The sequence below is a fragment of the Staurois parvus genome, unplaced genomic scaffold (assembly GCF_062004578.1).
Source record: "Staurois parvus isolate SC_StPar_1 unplaced genomic scaffold, SC_StPar_1.0 ptg000088l, whole genome shotgun sequence".
Lineage (NCBI taxonomy): Eukaryota > Metazoa > Chordata > Amphibia > Anura > Ranidae > Staurois > Staurois parvus.
In genome coordinates, this window is record NW_028317884.1 from 719,277 (window position 1) to 740,790 (window position 21,514).

The 21,514-nt window shown below is 38.8% G+C and overlaps 1 protein-coding gene across 1 annotated transcript in view; it reads right to left on the reverse strand.

Moving 5' to 3' along the window:
- The window catches only part of FLT4 (fms related receptor tyrosine kinase 4), a 336,901-nt gene that overhangs the window by 74,162 nt on the left and 241,225 nt on the right, over positions 1-21,514 (reverse strand). The window contains exons 11-15 of the mRNA XM_089670245.1: positions 20,130-20,271; positions 10,491-10,599; positions 9,658-10,017; positions 5,562-5,708; positions 4,406-4,537 (exon numbers count right to left, since the gene is read on the reverse strand). Of these exons, the coding sequence (XP_089526371.1) occupies positions 4,406-4,537; positions 5,562-5,708; positions 9,658-10,017; positions 10,491-10,599; positions 20,130-20,271 (890 nt within the window). The remainder of the gene's footprint in view (positions 1-4,405; positions 4,538-5,561; positions 5,709-9,657; positions 10,018-10,490; positions 10,600-20,129; positions 20,272-21,514) is intronic.

The window sequence follows — 21,514 nt, forward strand, 5'->3', positions numbered from 1 at the left end:
GATATTCTTAACAAGCAGTGAAGCCATCCCTGACCTATTTAGCTGCTTGAACTGTGAAGTAAAAACACAATAAACACTCTAGGATGTTTTTACACTAACCCATATACTAATACAAGCTGTTAGCTGTGGTGAGGGGTGCTGCTTTGCATTGTTACTACAATGATAACACAAGTCACTGCACATGATGAGAATAAGTCCTAAAGATGAATTTCTCCACAATATCTGTAGCTAAAAAGGTGAAAGAGAGCGTATTTTAAAGTGCTTTTACTGCTTGTCTGAAATATGTAAATACTTCCTAAGCACAGGTTTACTTTCAAGTAGACATAAAAACCTTAAATACATGACCTTTAGTTTTCTAAAACACTTTGGAGGCGATGTACTAAAACTGGAGCACACAGAATCTGTTGCAGCTGTGCATAGTAACCAGTCAACTTCTTTCACACGGGGTGGACTCACTATCAGTGGACAGATCCCCTGCTGTTCAGAGCGGAGCTGGCAGATAACAGGTCAGTGTACTCTCAGTTTATGCAGAGCGGACATGCACAGAGCCCGCTCCAATCCCATCCTGTCCGCTAAAAAAAAACGGAAGGAGATCAGTTCCCCTCCATCTAGGTGGATCAGATCAGAGGGCAGTCGAGTGTAAATAGACAGTGGAGTCCATTTACACTCAACTGCCCTCTGATCCGATCCATCGAGATGGAGAGGGGCAGATCCCCTTCTGTTTTCTTTGTGGACAAATTTGTTTACACCTGCCAGTCCATAGGGATGAATGGAGGGTCTGATCAGGTTTGCCTGAAAAACTGACAGGCAGACTTAATTGGACCCTTCGTGTGAAAGGGGCCAAAGTGATGCAGCTCTCCTGCAGGGACATTCTGCCTACATTCACTCCAGTGATCAGGGAGTTCCCTGATGGTGACAACAATTGATTATTTCTGTCTAACATGTTGAAACAGCTATTTGTAGTCTCTATCAGAAGAATGTGACAAGGTGACAATGTAGGAGCAGAATTTGGAGACGGGTACAGAATGATGTCACTCTGTAACAGGAAGCACTCGAACAAGAACTTTCATGGCACGATCAACTGGTCTTATTTTAATGAAAGCTGCAGATGTAAAAATATAGATAACTTTTAAAATCACAGTAATGTGTTAAAGCTTTACGATACAGAAATATATACTGTTTAAGGTATATACATCTCTCAAGTTTTCCTGTGACTATCAACCTACTCCTACCTTGCAAACTCATCTATTGGTCAAGTGCCCATTACATTAAACCACCAACCAGAAGGCTCAGCAGGTGGGAAGAAAGGGCAAATACGGACTTCCACATGAAAAGTCAGGACCTGCTTATAGTTTATACTTCCTTAGTCACTGGATCTACTGTCATATGCTCAGTTTGAATAGCCAAGGTCTGTGGCAGGTCCACTTTAGTGTCATCCTTGTATTGTATTAAATGTGTAGACATAAATACAATTCATCATTTCTAGACCAAAACATCTGATTTATGTGGATGACAGCGCTAGACTGATGGAATCAAAGTTTGGCATATTTTGATATGCCAAAATAAAGTTTAATATATTTGAGAAGTAGAACTTCCTTCTAGGGGTGGGGCAATGGCAGTATACTCTGTTATGGTCTTGGGTTGCTGGCTCTCTGATACCACAGCGAGGATGTTTCAGCAGGAGACACTTAGCTGGTTATAAAAGAGCGACCATTAACAAAAGATTGTCTCACCCGAGGGTTTATGGGAGGTAACAGGTTTATCCACCGCATTTCAGAGGAATCGCTTCCCGCTTCCTCAGTGCTTGCCTACTAGCCCTGTTGAAGAGGAAGGCAATTTCCCAAAACACATTGGCTAAACCTGTTACCTGTTATCTTCAATAAACTTCTTAAATGAACCCTTGGGTGATACAATCTTTTGTTACTTTTGGGCCTTCCTCTATAACCAACCAAAAGACCAAAAACATGACACCTAACATAATTCTATTGTCTTATTGACTGCTTTATTACTTCTCTGTTCTTCAATAATCATGTGAAAGATGCATATAGATCAGTGCCTAAAATAAAAAGAATCTTCAAAGCACAATAATCACAACTTATGTGTAACATCCTCTAGCTTAGCTAGATAGGTTTGTTGTATTTCTTTAGGCAGAAGCTAAGTAGCAGCCTGTGAATGAGGCAGGAGTTCACCTCAGGAGAGGCTATGGAGGTTCTATGGTCAGAGCTTCTGGAGCCCTCCCATCTCTCCAGAAACCTGAGAGCTTTCTGGAAAAGGGATTGTTAATCCCCCATAGTATACTATCCTCTTCCCGCCCGGCCTATGGCCGAATGGCGGCCGGCAAAAACCCTCACCTTTCCGGGTGGACGCCATATGGCGTCCTTTCGGGCATGCGCTGCTTGCGTGCCTGTAGAGCCACGCAGCGGCGCGATCTGTCACCGGCTGTGTACCTCGGACACGGCCGATGACAGAACTCAGTACCGGTCCCGTTGCTGTACCATGTGACCTGCTGTGACCAATTACAGCAGGTCACATGACAGTTGTATACAATGGATGGCTTCATTCATGCCATTCATTGTATACTAGTGTGTCTAGCTGTGAATGGTCACAGCGATCACATGCACAAGCTGGGCAAATCACAGCCCAGCTGTGTCATGTGATTAGCCGTGGACAAATCACAGCTAAGCACAAAAAAAAAAAAAAAAAAAAAAAAAACCCTGAATGAATCGATGTCATTCAGGTAAATGCTTGCTTATAGCAAAGTAAATCTTTGCTAAAAGCAAATTGTGTAAAAAAAAAATAAAAATACTGATCACTTCCCCAAAGTAGTACAATGTTACTATGGTAACATTGTACTACTTTGGTCATAGTGAAATAGGAAAAAAAAATCTTAAAATAAAGAAAAAAAATGTAATACGAAATTAAAAATAATAAAAAGTATTTAAAAAAATTATAATTTTTTTTTCATACTGTCACCAGTCAGTGTCCCTGATCACTGCCATGCCAGTTATATGATGACGCTGTAATGCACTGGTGACAGTATGTAAAAAAAAATAGTGAAAATTATTTTTTTTATTTTTTCATTTTCCGAAAAATTATGACAAAAAAAATACAACTTCAAAAAACTCGCCATGCCTCTTATGAAGTACCTCGGACTGTCTACTCTGCAAAAAGGTGTCATTTGGAGGATATCTGTACTGTTCTGACATTCTTGGACCTCAAGAAATTAGATTGGCTGTCAGTACTTCAGGATTGATCAATATTCAGATCTATACCATAGTTTGTGAACTCTACAATTCCTACAAACTAAAAAATACATCCTAATTTGGGTTATTTTCACCAAAGACATGTAGCAGAATACATCTTTGCCTAAATTTATGAAGAACAATTATTTATTTGCAAACTTTTATAACAGAAACAAAGAAAAACGTGGGTTTTTTTTCAAAATTTTCAGGCTTTTTTTGTTATTTAGCAAAGAATAAAAACCCCAGTGGTGATTAAATACCACCAAAAGAAAGCTCTAGTTGTGTGAAGGAAATGATAAAATTTTAGTTTGGGTACAATGTTGAATGACCGCGCAATTGTCATTCAAAGTGTGAGAGCGCTGAAACCTGAAAACTGGCCTGGGCAGGAAGGGGTAAAAGTGCCCGGTATGGAAGAGGTTAAGGAATTAACATAAGGGAGTGGGAAAGATAGGGACATAAGACAATAAGTAAATTGGATATGCAGGGACTGATGAATGCCCATTTTTTTGAAGTAAGAATTAGCTTAAAGTATAACTAAATGCAAAACGTTTTTCTTAGTTTAGTATATTGAGGAGAAGGATTAAAACACCTGTCAAATTTTTATTACTGTTTGTGCTGCCATTAGGGATATTCACTCTCACTATCTGGCCTGCTTGCTGTTATCACCAAAAATAGAAATAACAGAAAATCCTAAATGTTGGGTTGTCACCAGAACAGGAGTAGGGGGGAAATCTTCCAATGGGTACACTGATTCTGATGAGAACAAGGGATTACCTCAACTTGAAAGGATTTCCTCTCATTTTTTGTTATGGGAAAGGAAGTGACTGGAAATTACCCCAATGGGACACAGATGGCCAAAAAATCCTGACAGGGAGTATAACCCTCATCCAAAATGAAAATAAAAGTTTTGTCTATGCAGTAGTTAAATTTTTACATCTTTGTTTCCACTAACCCAGAATGCAAATAAAAATAATGGAGGGGGCAATATAGCAGCCAGATTATCTCTACCTTCTCTGAGAAAGAATGCCCAGGGTTGACTGGTGCATGAGAAAGACAGTGAGAGAGGGAGAGAATCAGACTATCTATATTCTATTGGTGCAGGCAGATTGCTGAAGTTCAGAATAAGACAGAAATAACTTATGATAATGAACTTTTAATAATACCATCAACAGACACGCTGGCTGAGGAATTCACACATCCCTTTCCGTTACAGGCCGTACAGAGATACAAGCCAGCATCTTCTTCTCTGACTCGCTGGATGCTGAGTTTTGTGTTATGCTCCTCAAAGACTATACCTGGGCAGATACAAAATTCACAAATATTGTATTAATAAATGTAAAAAAAAAAAAAAAATAAGATTACTGTACTCCAATATCTGAGGCCTGTAAGCAGAACAAAACCCTCCTATCCTTCACAACCAAGGAAACTGCCATTTTATCTACTGTTTGATCGGCATTTGCCAAACTTCTACATATGATCATTTAGGACCCCAGCCATTTTATGGCTTGACAGTTGGTTGACTGCCACAATTGTGGCAGTTATCATTGATTAGTTCCTGGACTTCTGATATTGGTTTAAAGTAAACTCTGAAACTACACTTATTTGAATTTGTAATTAGGTGGGCACTCCTATGACATAATATCTAAAATCATCAAGATTTCCATGTATAATTGGGTATGGGTGATGCAGTCCCTCCTTGCAGCACCGAATAACTACAATAGTGGCTTACTTCTTGCTAATAACAGCAAGCAATAGATCACGATTACAAAAATATGTTGCTGCAAAGTTGTATGGGGGAAGGAGGCTGGATATGATATACTCTGACCAGATGCTACACCAACTTTTTGAAAAAATTGTACCAAAAATACAAATATTAAATGCCTAAAAATAAATTCCTTTATAAATAAAGAAAAAAATATCTCCCATTTAGCTCCAGGTCCCAAAAAACACATTTCTATTTAGTGCATGGGCTCCTTCACATCCATTTCTGTCCTTCCAAACTTGACTCTTATTTCAGTGCTACACTAATAATTTATATGGGACTAGCATTAAAGTGCTTGTTACTTTGATCTGCATAGGCAAAACACTGGTTCCATTAAGGTGTTGGGGAGAAGGTGCTTAGATAGATAGACCTGTGAAACATAAACGCTGATTTTTTTTTTTTTCTGTGGCTCGCTGCACTTTGTACATTATTATTTGCTATACTAAATAAGCCCAGTACTGAAGCAACGTTTCACCTCCATCATGTCATCACACTCTCATTCAGTACTGTGTACTGTACATGAAAAATGCAGAAGATGCACATGTAACAGTACATACCTGAAACCTGTTCAACCAGTTTGTTGTCTTTGTACCAGAGAATGCTGGGGATGGGGGTGCCATCAGCCTCACAGCGCATCTCCATGGAGTCACTGACATTCACCATCTTGTCAGTCAGATCAAACCGCATGTGTGGAGCTTCCTGTGCTGCAAAGGAGATGCAGTGCTTTAATAAAGATCTTCACTTTTTTATGGTACATTTCCCCCATTGTTATCATCATACACTGTATGTTACAGGCCATTTAAATAAAGAGGTGTCTTAGTACTTTACATATTGATGAAAAAAACCTTACCAACTCTCCAGAGTTAGGAACTGGCGACTAACTAGAGGGGCCGAGCAACGCCTCGAGCAGAAATGGTGTTCTTTTCTGAGTTTTTTCTTCTTGAAACTTCAGACCTAAATTGATGGACATACAGCTGGCTTGTATCTCTCACTCACACAGATCTCTCACCCACAAATATAATGAAGTGGCCCCATGGGATTGTGAGCCCTGGCACCCCTTGTTAGAGTTAAATAATCTTGTTTAGCTGTTATTAGGGTCTTTTGTTTCTGGGCAGCTGTTGGCACTCCTTTTTATCTATTTCAGGTAACCCTTTCCTGTATCCAGACAGACTCTGAGCTAGCAGCTGTCACTAAGGAGATCAGCTTGTTGCTTATTGTTTTAGGATTGGTTAAGGAGTTTTGGAGGGAAAACAGTATCCAGTTGTACCTGGTGATTTTCAGAAGTTAGATCTTCAGTCAAGACCAGCTGTCCCACCTGCCCTGACCTTTGTTGCGGCTATCCTTTGTTGGGGATATAGTTGCCCACTAGGTGGACAGTGTCATTCAGAACTTTAATGGACTGTTACTTTCAGCTCTAGTCTTGAGCCTTGGGGTTTGCTATTTGTTTCAAATATTATTGGTTTGTTTATAGTTATTTACATAAGTTTAACCACATACCCGTACGTCAATGGACATTTAGTGGTTATACTGGCGTGAGGTAGCTGCAGGCATCACCTTGATATCACTTTTTAGAGCTGGCAGTCAGCTCTGTTGTACAAGCAAATGGAATGGCTAACTAGCCGCTCGATTGCCTGTACAAGCACCGCGAGGGGGCGTCTCCAACCCTCCCGCTGCCTTTTGTGGCTCTCTCGGGATCTCCCATCCCACCAGGTGACCTGAGTGACTAGCTGGCATGTCTGTCAGCCAAACAAAGCCGAGATTGGCTTTGATCACCTCTCCCTTATGGTAAACCTTAAGTGATGACCTGACATCACTTCCAGTTTTCTCAGAAACTATTGTTGCCATTTTTAAAACTGAAATCATTGAAAAACACAGGTCTTGGTGTTTTGAATACTTTCAAGTGCAGAGGAGGGATTTGGTGTCTTATAGACACCAGATCCCTTTATAAAAAATACCTGTCATGTGTCTATTGCTGTCACAAGGGATGTTTACATTTCTTGTGACAGCAATAAAAGTAATAAAAAAATAATAATAAAGCAACAGTATAAAAACTGAAAAAAGTAGTAATTAAAAAAGTGCCCCCTCCCTGTGCTTGTGCACAAAGGTGAACGCACGCGTTGGTCCCGCACACACGGAAACAGGAATCGTCCCACACATGTGAGGTACCCTCGTGAATGTCAGCTCATGGGCAGTAATTCTAGCACTAGACCTAGTGTGTAAATCTAAAGTGGTAACCTGCTTTTAAAGCATCGCCTATGAATAGTAAAATTTACATGCTTTGTCGCCATTGCACCGGTGCACGCAATTTTAAAACATGACATGTTTTATAACTATTTACTCGGCGTAACATCATCTTTTATATTTTACAAAAACTTGGGTTATCTATTGTGTTTTCTGCACTACAATTCAATAAAGTGCATTTTCCCCAATAAATTGCATTTGGAAAACTGTTTTGCAAATACCGTGAGTCATAAAAAAATGCAAAATCCACCAATTTGTTCTTTAGATCCTCTGCTTTAAAAAATGTATAATGCTTGGGTGTCTAAGACATTTCTAGCAAAAAATACTGATCTTAACATAGAAACAAAAAGTGCCAGAAATGGCCTTGAGCAGAAATGGAAGTTTATAAAAATAATTATTTATGAGCTTTTAACCCCAATAAAGGGCTGTAGCCTAATATTTTCCAAAGATATTTGTGTTTGTTGTTTTATTTAATTAACACCTTTTTTCAGGAGATTTATTATTACCTGTTGAAAAGGGGTGCTTATGGGGTCTGCAATCCCATGTGGCTTATGGTGGCGCCAATTAAGACACTCTGAAAAAAGACCAGCAATCAATATAAGATGTAGCTCTTGACAAAGAGGGCCTGTGTGCCTTTGAAACATGCATCAGTGATTGCTGTTTGCGGATAAAGAGCTATATCTTATATGGAGTGTTAGCCTTTCTTCTGCATCTTTCTATGAAGGTGCAAGATGGTATACCTGTTGCTTTCCATGGGGCACTTATAAACAAGAAAAACATTTTAAAAAGTTTGAACTGGGTCCAGAGGATCAGCTGCTATTTAAGGATCTGTGCATCTTATCAATCAATCAATCAGAAAGAAGCAATTGGAACTTTTGGCCATTAAAATGCCACAAAATGTGTACAAAATGAACTTAAAGAATTTAGTAACCAGTGTATATAGTTTCAACCATTTGTATGTTAGTCTAGTACTCCCCTACTCCAACGAATTTACAAAATAGACACATAACAACCTCAATTGTGATTTTACATGATCACAAGGTTGGAGTAAGCTGCATACCAAAATATAGCGAATAGAAAAGGCAGTTCACTGTGTGGCACTTAATAATTAACTTCACACATTATTCATATGATTGACCTGAAATGGTGTGTGTTGTGTTACCTTAAATTGTACGCCCCTTGAGGGTTATGGACTGATGTGAATGTACAATATATATGTAAAGCGCTGCATAAATTGACGGCGCTATATAAGTACCTATAATAAATAAAATAAATAAATAAAATATTTGCATTTAGCCAAAAATGGGTTAAACATGGTGCATATGAAATAACATTTGTGGGTTTTTTCCTGGTTAAAAAAGACACCCTCATATGTCCTCTAACAATATTGTATGGTTTGGAAATGAAAGCAGCCCATTCTTACCATTGCCATTTGCTGAAGTTTCTTTACCAACCTAACTTTGTATCCATCACTTACAGCACCAAAAGGCTCTCTCCCGCAGTTGATCTCAGGTTCCAAACCTGTACCAACCACATCTTCCTACACAGGTTAGTTCTGTTTTCTCACACACCACCTCAGGTTCCAGCCCAAGGTGTCATTATTTCACGTTACGATTTGATAATATTATTACACTTTTTTATATTTTTTTTTTACCTAAGGGTAAAGATCCTCCATACAGTGGTTCTGGCATCTTGCAATTATACATATAAACAATTGTTGATATTTTATAATTTTTAGAATCTTTGCATAGAAGGATTTACTGTACCCATTAATTTTTATATACATTTTCTATTTTTTTTTTTGCTGACTAGAATAAATTCTAAAAGGTATACGTTTTTCTCTACACCTTTACTGTGTCTTTTACTGCACACTTTTTTACTGCATCCATGTAGCTGTTTTTTACATAAGCCCAAAAGTTCTTGTTTCTGCATACTTCAGTTATGTGATATTTATCTGTTTTCTGTACACTAGCCATGATGAAAGGGAGGCAATTGCTCTGGCTTTTTACCTGTGAACTAAGTGCTTCGATAAACCTCTTAAAATAAAACCTCAGTTGTGACTCACTTCTACACAACACACTCCTCTAAACCTGTTCTAGATCATCCTGACATATCAAGGATACTACACCCCACTTATTTACAGCCATGCCTTGCCAAGCTTGGTGGACTGTTAAAAGTTATGCAAGGGCACTACTATTGATGTAACACAATTGTGATCTTTTTTACTTTATTGCGTAAGCAGGGCAGCCACAGAGGTGCCCAACAATAGCCTCAAGTGCACCACTTTTTTTTGGTTATGCCATATTTACCAGAATATCAACCAAAGCCCGACAAATTGTTTTTCAAGATTTCAGCTATTAACAAAGAATTCTGGCATCTACCAAAGGGCATCAACCAAATTTTGGTACTCACGAAGTACAGAAATGTATTTCTTCTGACAGTGCTTCTCCCGGGTTTTGCGGTTCTGGACCTCACAGACATAATCACCTTCGTCTTCCAGGGATATGTTGGGGATATTGAGTACCAAAGATGCAGCATTGGTTCCTGACTCTTGCCTCAGCTCTCCTTTCATACGAGCAGCATACTGGTGCACATTCTTACATTCCAGGACAAGAGGGTTCCCCTCTGCATCATGTAGAGTGAGTAAGTTAAGACGATACCACTGCAGGTTCTCATAGGTATAATTATCTGCATGGCAGCTCAGACTGAGATTTTGTCCTTCTATAGGCTCTTGGGAAGGCTGGGGATCAATACGGAATCCATCTGGGATTGCTGTGAAGAAGAAATTTGTCAGCGTTAGCAAGGACACTAATAATGCTTTAGGTAAACCTACCACCTGAATGAACTTAAATAAAGGTTTAACTATAACCACAGCACCATCTATCTGCTTTGGGTCCAGCACTGTTTGGTAAGTCAGTGATTTATTGCAGCTAATAATGTCATGTGGCAAACACATTTGAATAAAAAGAATATATATAAACGTTGGAACCTGTTTCCAAATGTGATGAAAACAATTGGTGTTCTACATTTTTATAAGGAGACCAGCAACAGAAGTCACATGCACATTAAAAACAGAAGGAGAATTTTACAACTGACATTCACATGAAAGCTACTTATGAGCTTAACCGTAGCTACTAAAGCTAATTTTTAAATGGGCAATTTATACATTTTAGGTCACTTTTAGAGAGCATATGAATAGCTCTGCATGACTCCCGTGTTTTTAATCCATTTCCATTGTCACTTACTTGTCACATAGAAGTAGATAAGTCTCTCATCTCTCCCGGCTTTGTTGGAAGCTGAACATTTGTACATGATTGATAGGTTAGCTTTTTGTATCACCAGCTTGCTCACAGTCTGCAAATACGGAAAGACAGTATTATTACTAAAGAGACAAAAACATTTCTTCCATTTTTCTTTTCCTAAAAATTGTACAAATATGAGGTGAATTACCAATAAAAACAGTTAGATCCTTGCTTAGGCTAATCAGGAACCTAAGCCATCTAAGAAAGATTCATTTTGGAGCTAGTTGCTTGTCTACAAATGAAGCATGCAAAATATTGATCTTTTACAGATTGAAGTTGCCGGAAAATCTGTTGGGTATATGTAAAACGTTCTCCAGTCTTTAATAACCTTTTTCATGTATATATTGCCATCTTAAGACACACCTGTCTTTAAAGCTGAACTCTGGGCACAAAAACTTTGATTTAAATATTTTCCTCAATAGCAAAAAGTACATATATCCACTTCCTGTGCATTAAATTCCTATACAAACTTACAGTAGATATTACCCTGTAAAAGTAGCCGTGACATAATCATTGATCTGTAGAAAGACCGTACAGACAGCAGAGCTATGGGAGGAACCCAGCAGGCTTTATCCACTACAGTCTGCAGAAAACTACAGGAGGGTAGAGGATACATGACCGGTCAACCTTCACAAGGTGAGAGAGCAGCACTGACTGGTCTTAAATATAGGAAGCACCTGCACAGAGGCAAAGTTTCACACTGAATTACTGCTCAGATCTGAATTAAATTCACAAAGCACACCAAGAATCAAGAAAGAATACACATGCAATATTTCTTATCCTGGAGTTCAGCTTTATAGGTAACATAATTTGTCTATAGAGTCCTTGCCTGCAGTGACAATTCTGAAATAAGAAGGATCCTGTCACCATAAAGAGGCATATGGATGAAATTCTAACAGTTGCAGATACCCATTAAAGCTACATGCACAGCAGCTTGGCCCATGTGTATTAAATTCTGGTGTTTTGGGGTATCCAGGAGGCACAGGTGCAGTGTTCAACTCTGCTGTCAACAACCTGTCAAAATCTACAACAAACAAATATGGAGTGGCCGTGGGCTGTATTGATGAGTGTGTGCATTTAGGACCACATGGGTTTCTGGTGTTGTATGCCCGGGACCGCAGGAATTTTGTATTCCAGGCATGTGCCCTAAATGCATACTGTATAGTACATGAGTACCGATTGGTAGAGGAATCAGGGCTGGACAAAAATGCTGGAATTTGACGCACCTGTCAAATCACCCATATGCATGTGGTCTTGAGAGATGGTAGTAGTGCTGCGTAACTGCAACAGTAAAGAGGGAAGTTTTGGGCTAACAGCTTGTTATCGTGACAATGACCAATTTGCTACAACACTGCTATAAATAAAAAAATGCATTGTCATAAGTACAATAGAAGAAAGAAGAAGAGAAAACTAACTTTAATCAGGATGTGTGATATATTACATGGTTAGTATGCCAGAAACTGTCACTTACTAGATCAATCTTTCTCACCCTTGGAAGGAACCCTTGAAATAAACATTTCTGGTCTCAGGGAACCCATTGCTCAAATTAATTCAGGGGTCAGTGAGAAGAATGCCCCTTACATTGGTGGTCATTGGAAAGAGTGCCCCTATTACAATGGTGGTCAGAATGCCACCCTTACAGATAGCTAAAACGATCATTGGTGTCATTGTCATTTTGCTGGCTCTGCTAAGTGACACTGGACCTGGGACCACGCAGGAACCAACAGATGGGAGGTCAATCAGCCACAATTCAAGAAACCCCTCGCAACCTTTGGAGGAACCCTAGGAACCCTGGTTGAGAATGGCTTTGTGAAGACTGGACTGTATACATGTACTTTGGTAGTTTGTAGGTTAAAGCCTCACATTGCATTCTCTTGTTTGACTCTCTCATGAACCAATTATATATATATATATATATATATATATGAAGGAGGAGCCGTACGTTGTGACGTCACGCCGCCGGAGCCACACAAAGGTCTGGCGGCCATTTTGGAGAGTGGCTGATCAGCCACATGCAATACTCTTAGGATATATTAACGTTTTCATACTTTTTATACATTATATGAACTTATAACTGCTGGATGATCATCTATATACAATAAATACCATTTAATTACTACACTATGAGGCATTTATATTATTGGCTCTGACCTGAGCTAAAGATTACTGAGGACCCCAGAGGAAGCGTGGCTGCAGAGGAGGCTTGTGTCCAGAGGAGGGCTTCAGGTGTTCCAGGCTGTCTGACAGATCTACCTAAAGGGGCTCCCTACAGAGTTATATTCAGCTTAATGCACATGTTTTATGTGCAACTGGTGAGTGCGCATTTTATACAGTATCTCACACGGATTGAATCGCACGGATTTGCTGGAAGTCACAAAGTATTATATGTGGATGGAGCGCTAATTTGCTGACCTGACCACGTCAAGCCTGCACTATCTTTGAACACTTTCTTGGTTTATAGACTATTGATACAATCACGTTCTTGTTTGGCGCTTGATAATACGCCACATTCACTTACATTTATGTGATACTGATTATTATTGTTGACTAAATGTATTATTATTATTATACAGGATTTATATAGCGCCAAGAGTTTGCTCAGTGCTTTACAATATAAGGGAGACAATACAATTACAATACTTTCAGTACAGAAGGAATAGGAGGGCCTTGCTCGTGGAGCTTACAATCTAAAGGAAGGGGGAGGTGATACAAAAGGTGATAGCTGCGGGGGATGATCTGGTGGAGGTGCATTGTGTGCTTTGAGGTGGCATTCAAAATTAATAGCACCTGGTTTTAAAGTCGCCAAGCCTGCATTTCACCACGCATTAAATTTATTTAGTATTAGTTTTTTTAGCACTTCATCTTTTTTATATTTATTGATGTTTACTAAGTTTTAGGGTTCCTACATTGGTGCATATGCAGCTGGTGACACTTATAATTTATATAAATTTTTTATTTGTTTTGATATGATGAGACCTCTAGTAAAGTGCTGGGAATCCATGAGCTGTTTGACCCTTGGGTCCACAGAGGAAGAGTGCCATGATCTACTGACTAAATCCTGACAGTTTCCAGGTAGAATTGGGACATGTTGTATGGGAATTATAGCGTGAACTGAGAAGAAATTTCATCACTGTCCTTTCAACAATAACCTGTTTCTTGTGAAGGGAACAGATGTGTGACAGAAAACAGGAAAGCTGCAATATGAAGGCGTGGCCCTGTAACGACAGTGAGTAAAGGAAACAGGAAGTTAACTAGCTTAGCTAAATTTTAGAGACTGTTTTCTGTCTAATTTTAAGCCCTGAAAGCAGGTAATTACTCCTAGGGAATCTATTCAGTGCCAGAACTCACCAGGGAACACAGACAAAGGTCAACAGATTTTACAAATGTTAGTATAGGTCACACTGTTTGCAAGATGTTGACAACGCAACATACAGGCATGGCGGTGTATCCTGACAGGAAGCGGGTCTTGTTGCACGCTGTGGATTTTTCTTTAAAAAAGGAAAAACCTTCACTTTAACGACACAAGGATCTAATTATAGGGCCATTTGTCAATAGGTGCTGAAACACATCATTATAGCTTTGAGAAAGTGAATGTCCAGAATGTCATATTTAGTGAAAGTAAATCTGCCTTGATTTTGGCACTGTATATGCTGTTACAAGATATACAATGCATACAGTATCTGTTATCCAGAAACTCATGGTAAGAGGTGTAACTAAATGTGACAGGACCCCTATGCTAAATACAGATATGGTCCCTGAAATTTTTATATTGAAGAAATCTGGAAAAATTAGGTGCACACATTAAGAATGGAGAAATATACAATACAATTCACACTTTTCTTGGTTTTAACATAAGAAAGATTTCAGTGATATATGTATTAAATGTTCAAAAAGTGTACAGAGGGTAGTGTGAGGGTGTTAAGATGTAACAGGATATCTGTACAGTTGCAAGAAAAAGTATGTGAACCCCTTGGGATTATGTGGAGTTTTGCATGAATTGGGCATAAAATGTGCTCTGAACGTCATCTAAGTCACAACAATAGAAGAACACAGTCTGCTGAACATAATACCACACAAACATTAGATGTTGCCATGGTTTAATTGCACATAACATGTAAACATTCACAGTGCTGGGAGGAAAAAGTATGTAAATCTTTGGACTTAATAACCGGTTGACCCTCCTTTGGCAGCAATAACCTCAACCAAACGTTTCCTGTAGTTGCAGATCAGACCCGCACAACGATCTGGAGTAATTTTGGACCACTCCTCTTCACAAAACTGTTTCAGTGTAGCAATATTCTTGGGATGTCTGGTGTGAATCGCTCTCTTAAGGTCATGCCACAGCATTTCAATTGGGTTGAGGTCAGGACTCTGACTGGGCCACTCCAGAAGGCGTATTCTGTGCTGTTGCAGCCATTGTTTTGTTGAATTACTTGTATGCTTTGGGTCATTGTCCTGTTGCATCACCCATCCTCTGCGGAGCTTCAATTGGCAGACAGATGGTCGTACGTTTTCCTGCAAAATGTCTTGATAAACTCTGGAATTCATTTTCCCATCAATGACAACAATCCGTCCAGGCCCTGAGGCAGCCAAGCAGCCCCAAACCATGATGCTCCCTCCGCCATGTTTTACAGTGGGGGTGAGGTTTTGATGTTGGTGTGCTGTGCCTTTTTTTCTCCACACATAGTGTTGTGTGTTCTTCCCAAACAACTCAATCTTGGTTTCATCTGCCCACAGTATATTTTGCCAGTAGTGCTGTGGAACATCCATGTGCTGTTTTGCAAACTTCAAACGTGCTGCAATATTCTTTTTGGACAGCAATGGCTTCCTCTGTGGTGTCCTCCCATGTACTCCATTCTTGTTTAATGTTTTCCTTATTGTAGATGTGTCAACAAAAATGTTAGCATGTGCCAGAGATTTCTGTAGGTCTTTAGTTGACACTCTGGGATTCTTCTTTACCTCATGCAGCATTCTGGGCTGTGCTCTTGCAGTCATTTTTACAGGACGACCACGCCTAGGGAGAGTAGCAACAGTGCTAAACTTTCTCTATTTGTAGACAGTCTGTCTTACCGTGGACACATGAACATCAAGGCTTTTGGAGATACTTTTGTAACCCTTTCCAGCTTCATGCAAGTCAACAATTCTTGATCGTAGGTCTTCTGAGAGCTCTTTTCTGCGAGGCATGGTTCACATCAGACAGTGCCTCTTAAAACCAGTAAACCCAAAACAGGTGTGTGTTTTTTAAGGGCAGGACAGCTGTCAGCAACACATCCAATATCATCACACTGATTGGAGTCAAGGTTGGCTCACTCTTGGCTCCAATTAGCTCTGGGAGAAGTCATTAAGCTAGGGCCTCACATACTTTTTCCTCCCTGCACTGTGAATGTTTACATGTTATGTGCAATTAAACCATGGCAACATCTAATGTTTGTGTAGTATTATGTTCAGCAGACTGTGTTCTTCTATTGTTGTGACTTAGATGATGTTCAGAGCACATTTTATGCCCAATTCATGCAAACCTCCACGTAATCCCCAGGGGTTCACATACTTTTTCTTGTAACTGTACAAGTGTAAAGCTGGCCATGCACAGAAAGAGTTTTGGTCAAAAATGGTTATTTGCAAAACATTCATTCAATTGTCTAAAGGTTTTTGGGGACAATTCAATGGGGTTGATTTACTAAAGGCAAATAGACTGCGCACATTGTAATTGCAGTTGCACAGATTGCAGAAGCACAATAGCTCCCGAGCTTGGTAAATGTGGGGATGCTGTGCAGACTTCCATCATCCTATCATGTGCAAGCAAAAATGTATATTTTTTTTCCTTGCATGTGATTGGGTATTCTTTGCAAAGTAGGTTCACTTCGCAAAGAATACCCAATCACATGCAAGGAGCTCTAGAGTATATGCTCTTGCAGAGTGCAACTGCAATGCAAAGTGCACACTCTATTTGTCTTTAATAAATCAACCCCAATGACTTTTTTTGACCGTAGTAAAGAAAATTTGAAGGCAAAGGATGGAAATTTTTTCTTGTTTCATTGTGAGCAAGCGAAATTCTAACTGTGAATGTGGCTTATGTTCAGTAAAAATCATAGGTAATTCAGAAGGAGAAGTAGTTCTTGTCATAAACATTTGTTTGATTTATATATGGCATGTGGTAGGGTCGCAGGCATTAACATTACATTACTTTCATGCCCAAAATTGAACAGTAAAATTCAAATCACTGGCATGGTAATCAAATGAAAATAATAAAGTTGAATTCAAATCTAGAACTAAGTTTAAAGAGTAACTCCACTTTTGTTAAGAAAAAAACATTCCCCTCTAGGTGATCTATATACATTTCAAGGATTTTAACAAACTTTGTTGCAGATTCCCACCTTTTGTTATTTTATATAACTAACTGTTTGTTTGTCTCTGCCCATGTGCAGAGTGAATCTATATGGGAGTGATTTTATAATTATCAATCACCTGCTGCACCTGCAGGGCTCTAATAAGGAACGTGGCAGGGTCTGCATCCCTTTAGATGTGATTTTCATTTAGCTGTATCTCACCAATAATTACATTTTGTTGTAGGGGACTCCAAAAATCTGACTTGCTTCTTAGTGCAGACCTCTGGGAAAAACAGTAATCCAATCACACAAGCAGGAAATTACATTTTAGGGGGCATTCTGTATACCATCTGCGTACAGAACGTATCCAGATAACCATATAGCATTGAATTTTACAGAAAATTACAGCTCTGCAGACCAAAAAGTAAAGGCCATTTCTAATAACATTCAATTACAATATGACTTGAGTCAAAAATGTAAATGCTCTTTTACTCTTTTTTTTTTTTTACATTTGATAATGTTTTTTCCCACAAATGTGGAGTTACCTGTTAATATCTCATTACATCTACACAAGCTGGAAATGAGGCTTGTAGTGATTATATTTGGACCAAATTTGCTCATGAAATGTTTTTCCTCTTTATATCCTTCTTTTATGCCTAGAGCCTAGACCAGTGGTGGGCAACCTTTTTTTTCAACTGAGCCAAATCTTGCCAAAACCACGATTGAAATTTATTTTGAGAGCCACATTTTTAAAACTGAAAATACATAGGATGGTACACTGTTTTTAGTTTCAATAAGTTTTTATAGTAATTCATCCCCCATAGTAATTCATCCCCCATATAGTAATTCATCCCCCATATAGTAATTCATCCCCCATAGTAATTCATCCCCCATATAGTAATTCATCCCCCATATAGTAATTCATCCCCCATATAGTAATTCATCCCCCATATAGTAATTCATCCCCCATATAGTAATTCATCCCCCATAGTAATTCATCCCCCATATAGTAATTCATCCCCCATATAGTAATTCATCCCCCATAGTAATTCATCCCCCATATAGTAATTAATCCCCCATATAGTAATTAATCCCCCATATAGTAATTCATCCCCCATATAGTAATTCATCCCCCATAGTAATTCATCCCCCATATAGTAATTCATCCCCCATATAGTAATTCATCCCCCATATAGTAATTCATCCCCCATATAGTAATTCATCCCCCATAGTAATTCATCCCCCATATAGTAATTCATCCCCCATAGTAATTCATCCCCCCTATAGTAATTCATCCCCCATAGTAATTCATCCCCCATATAGTAATTCATCCCCCCTATAGTAATTCATCCCCCATAGTAATTCATCCCCCCTATAGTAATTCATCCCTCATATAGTATTTCTTCCCCCACAGTACTATTCCCCCCAAGTAGTAAGCCAAGTCCCCCCTGTGTCAATTCACTTACCTTTGCTCCGCGCGTTCCTCTCGCTGTGTTCCCGCGCCGTCCCGGTCTTCAGGGCGGACTGTGAGAGGAGCCTAGCTCCTCTCACGTTCGTCACGCTGCCCCACCTACACACATCCTGACAGCCAATCACTGGCTATCAGGATGTGAGTGGCAGCGAGACTGGCCAATCATTGCATTTGAGCGCGCTGCCCTGATTGTTTTTTTTTTGGATCACGCTGCAGAGTCCCTGCCGCCCGAGAGGAGGGAGGGGAGCGGGCGCCCGGCACACAAGAGCCGCATTAAAGCGTGTAAAAAGCCGCATGTGGCTCGCGAGCCGCGGCTTGCCGACCACTGGCCTAGACCATTCTTTAATGTTCCAAAGTTTCCTGAACTCCATCCTTCCTAATTATGCAATTAGCTTAGAAAAAGATATGTATTCAACAGTTCTGATCCAGAAGACAAATCTATATGCACCCCAAGCAATTGAACAGTTTTTCTTCAGAAGGGAAAATAACATTTTGCAGTTTTAAATTCATCAATATTAGTTAGATCAATAAATTAATAAAACAATGAAATATGCCATCTTTCAGCATTTTTAAATTTAGGTAAAGGAACAAAGATATGCATGAAAAAAATTATTGTTTTTCTTTTTTATGACCCATAACAGATCTAAATCAATTAAATTATTACATATTTTATTCTTCTCATAAATATTTTAAGAATTTCCATGAAAGTACTAGTGTATTTTTAAAACAAAAAACTCTTAGGTGAACAGATAAGTGATGCATTTTGTTGCTGCTTAAAAAAGAAATGCACATTTCTTAAGCTCAGCAGCACAGAGAGTTTAAAACTGGCATAAAAGATAGCAAGAGGAGTTGAAAAAAAAAGTTGAGAGGAAATGCAGGTAATGTGACCCATCAAAGTCACAGTTACATGATCGGCACACCCCTAATCACAATCCTCACACCTCCAATCTGCAGCGCTGAAACTTTGGCTCACATTTAATGAATGGGTTGTAAAATACGGGCTGTGGTGTGCATAGCTGAGCAGAATAAAATGGAAAGCATAAAAAAATATCTGCTCTCCCTATAAATGAGTCCTTGAATGCATTTTGTGAGATTAGGCTAGATTTAGCATTAATTATTTAACATTTGTAGAGAATCCTATTAATATCAACAAGAACAACAGAAAAATTAATTTGATGTAGTAGTAGAAATGGTGTTACTATCTTTGTATGTATTATTGATATTTTTCTGATTACCACAGAGATTAAATAAATGTATTCAGTACAGGGGTCTATTTAGAAAAAAATTCTAAGAAGATTTTTACAACCTTCACCTTTGATTCACACATTTTTCAATTTATAATTTTTGTTTTAAAGAATTTCAATGAGTACAGATTTTCATCATTATTTTTTAGTATTAATATGATTGCTGTCTTTTAATGTTTAATTGTACCTTCCTAGCTGCATTAGATTCATTCTGGCATTGAATTGCTAGTATATAGAAGTTTGTGCACCATCCAATATTTGTTCTGCTTGAATAGCAGTTTCATATTGTGAAGGATTAAATGTAATGCTTCAATTATAACTGCACTTTTAACCCAGGAAAATTACCCCTGTGGTCTTTCTTCTTTCTTCTATGAGATTTTTTTTGGGCATTTCCTTGATTGAAAAACAGATTGAGTGCGGGCGCTTATGTTGCTGTATTGTGGATAATTGACTTCCCCAATAATACATGATTGTTCCTGCCAGGATGACTTTAGGAAGTGCAATGCAATCAGGGAATATCACCCCGAGGCTGTTTGGATACCTTATTCCGCCCCTCCACAAACTCGCTCCAAGTCTCTATGCTTTCAATGCTGTTTACATCCCCATCCAAAGTCACGTCCTTCCAGTCTTTGCACTCAGGCATTCGGTCACGTTGATGTCTACGAGATGACCTTTGGCGGACTCTGTATGGTGGGAATACCCAAGAGAATGTATGATTTACAACATGGTATAACACATTGAAGTACATTGCTGAAATTCAGTTAATCTAACCCATAAGTTGTTATCTGTTAAATAATAACTCCTGCAAACACAATGTGCATCTTAAATGGAAATGTAACAACCCAAAAGCTTCAGAAAAAAAACAAAAAATATATTATAGATAACATGAACAAAAATTAAAATAATTGGGACTAGTATGTGCCCTTCCTTCCTTTTCAGTGTGTTATATTTTTTAATAGATGTATCAATGTTCATATTTTTTACAGTAGAATCATGTGTTCAGAGGCACCTTAGTCATATCTGTGGCTTATTTGAAAATGTATACAACTGGGACTTCAGCTTTAATTTAGGTTTCAGGCTTGAATGTAGATATTACAAAAGGATTTACTGAGTATGAGATCCTTATGCTTGCTTAATGCCTCCAGAAGGGCCAGTTTGGAACAGTATGCTAAAGTAAATGGTGCACCCAAATAGCTAGGTGTAACATTTTCTTTGAACTCCACCCAATTTTGCATAGCTATTGACTAACACCACTTATTCCCCCCAATACCTGGCCCCTTTGCAGGGCCAATTGCTGATGATTCTACTTGTTTAACATACAAAAGGAACAACCTTCAGAAACACCAACCCTTTTGCCAAGTGTTATATTTGCCACATCACCATTTTGGACCTTGCCTATGCACACAAACATTATTGGAAGCAAAAGTGCACCTTCGCTGTAGTAAAAATATGAATATGAAAGTCTAATTGAAGTCATGGAAATTTATATTCATAAAGATGGAAATTGTACTACAAAAACCCAATTTTCATTATCTTACATCCACCTACCTGTTATAGCAGTTGTCCAGCATGTCTAAAGAGGACTACATTGTCCAGTAGGCATGAGAGTTTGACCACACCGAGTAGTGCACTCTGTGATCTAACAGACCTGGACAGACAGCACCACCTTTTCTTCCTCAGTAGCACAAGTCTGTGTTAGGACGCCTGTGATGAAAGGCGAGGGGGAGGTACTTATGTTGGTTTATAACAGTAATAAGGTGGGTATTGCCACTGAGGTGATATAGCAATGACACTGTTGCAAAATTGCAGTGTCTGAAATGTGTGGTCTCCATCCTTATGCTATACAGCAATAGCATAATCTGTTTTACATGTCATTACCAATATAATGACATGTAAAAAAGGAAATGTGTATGTATATATATCAGT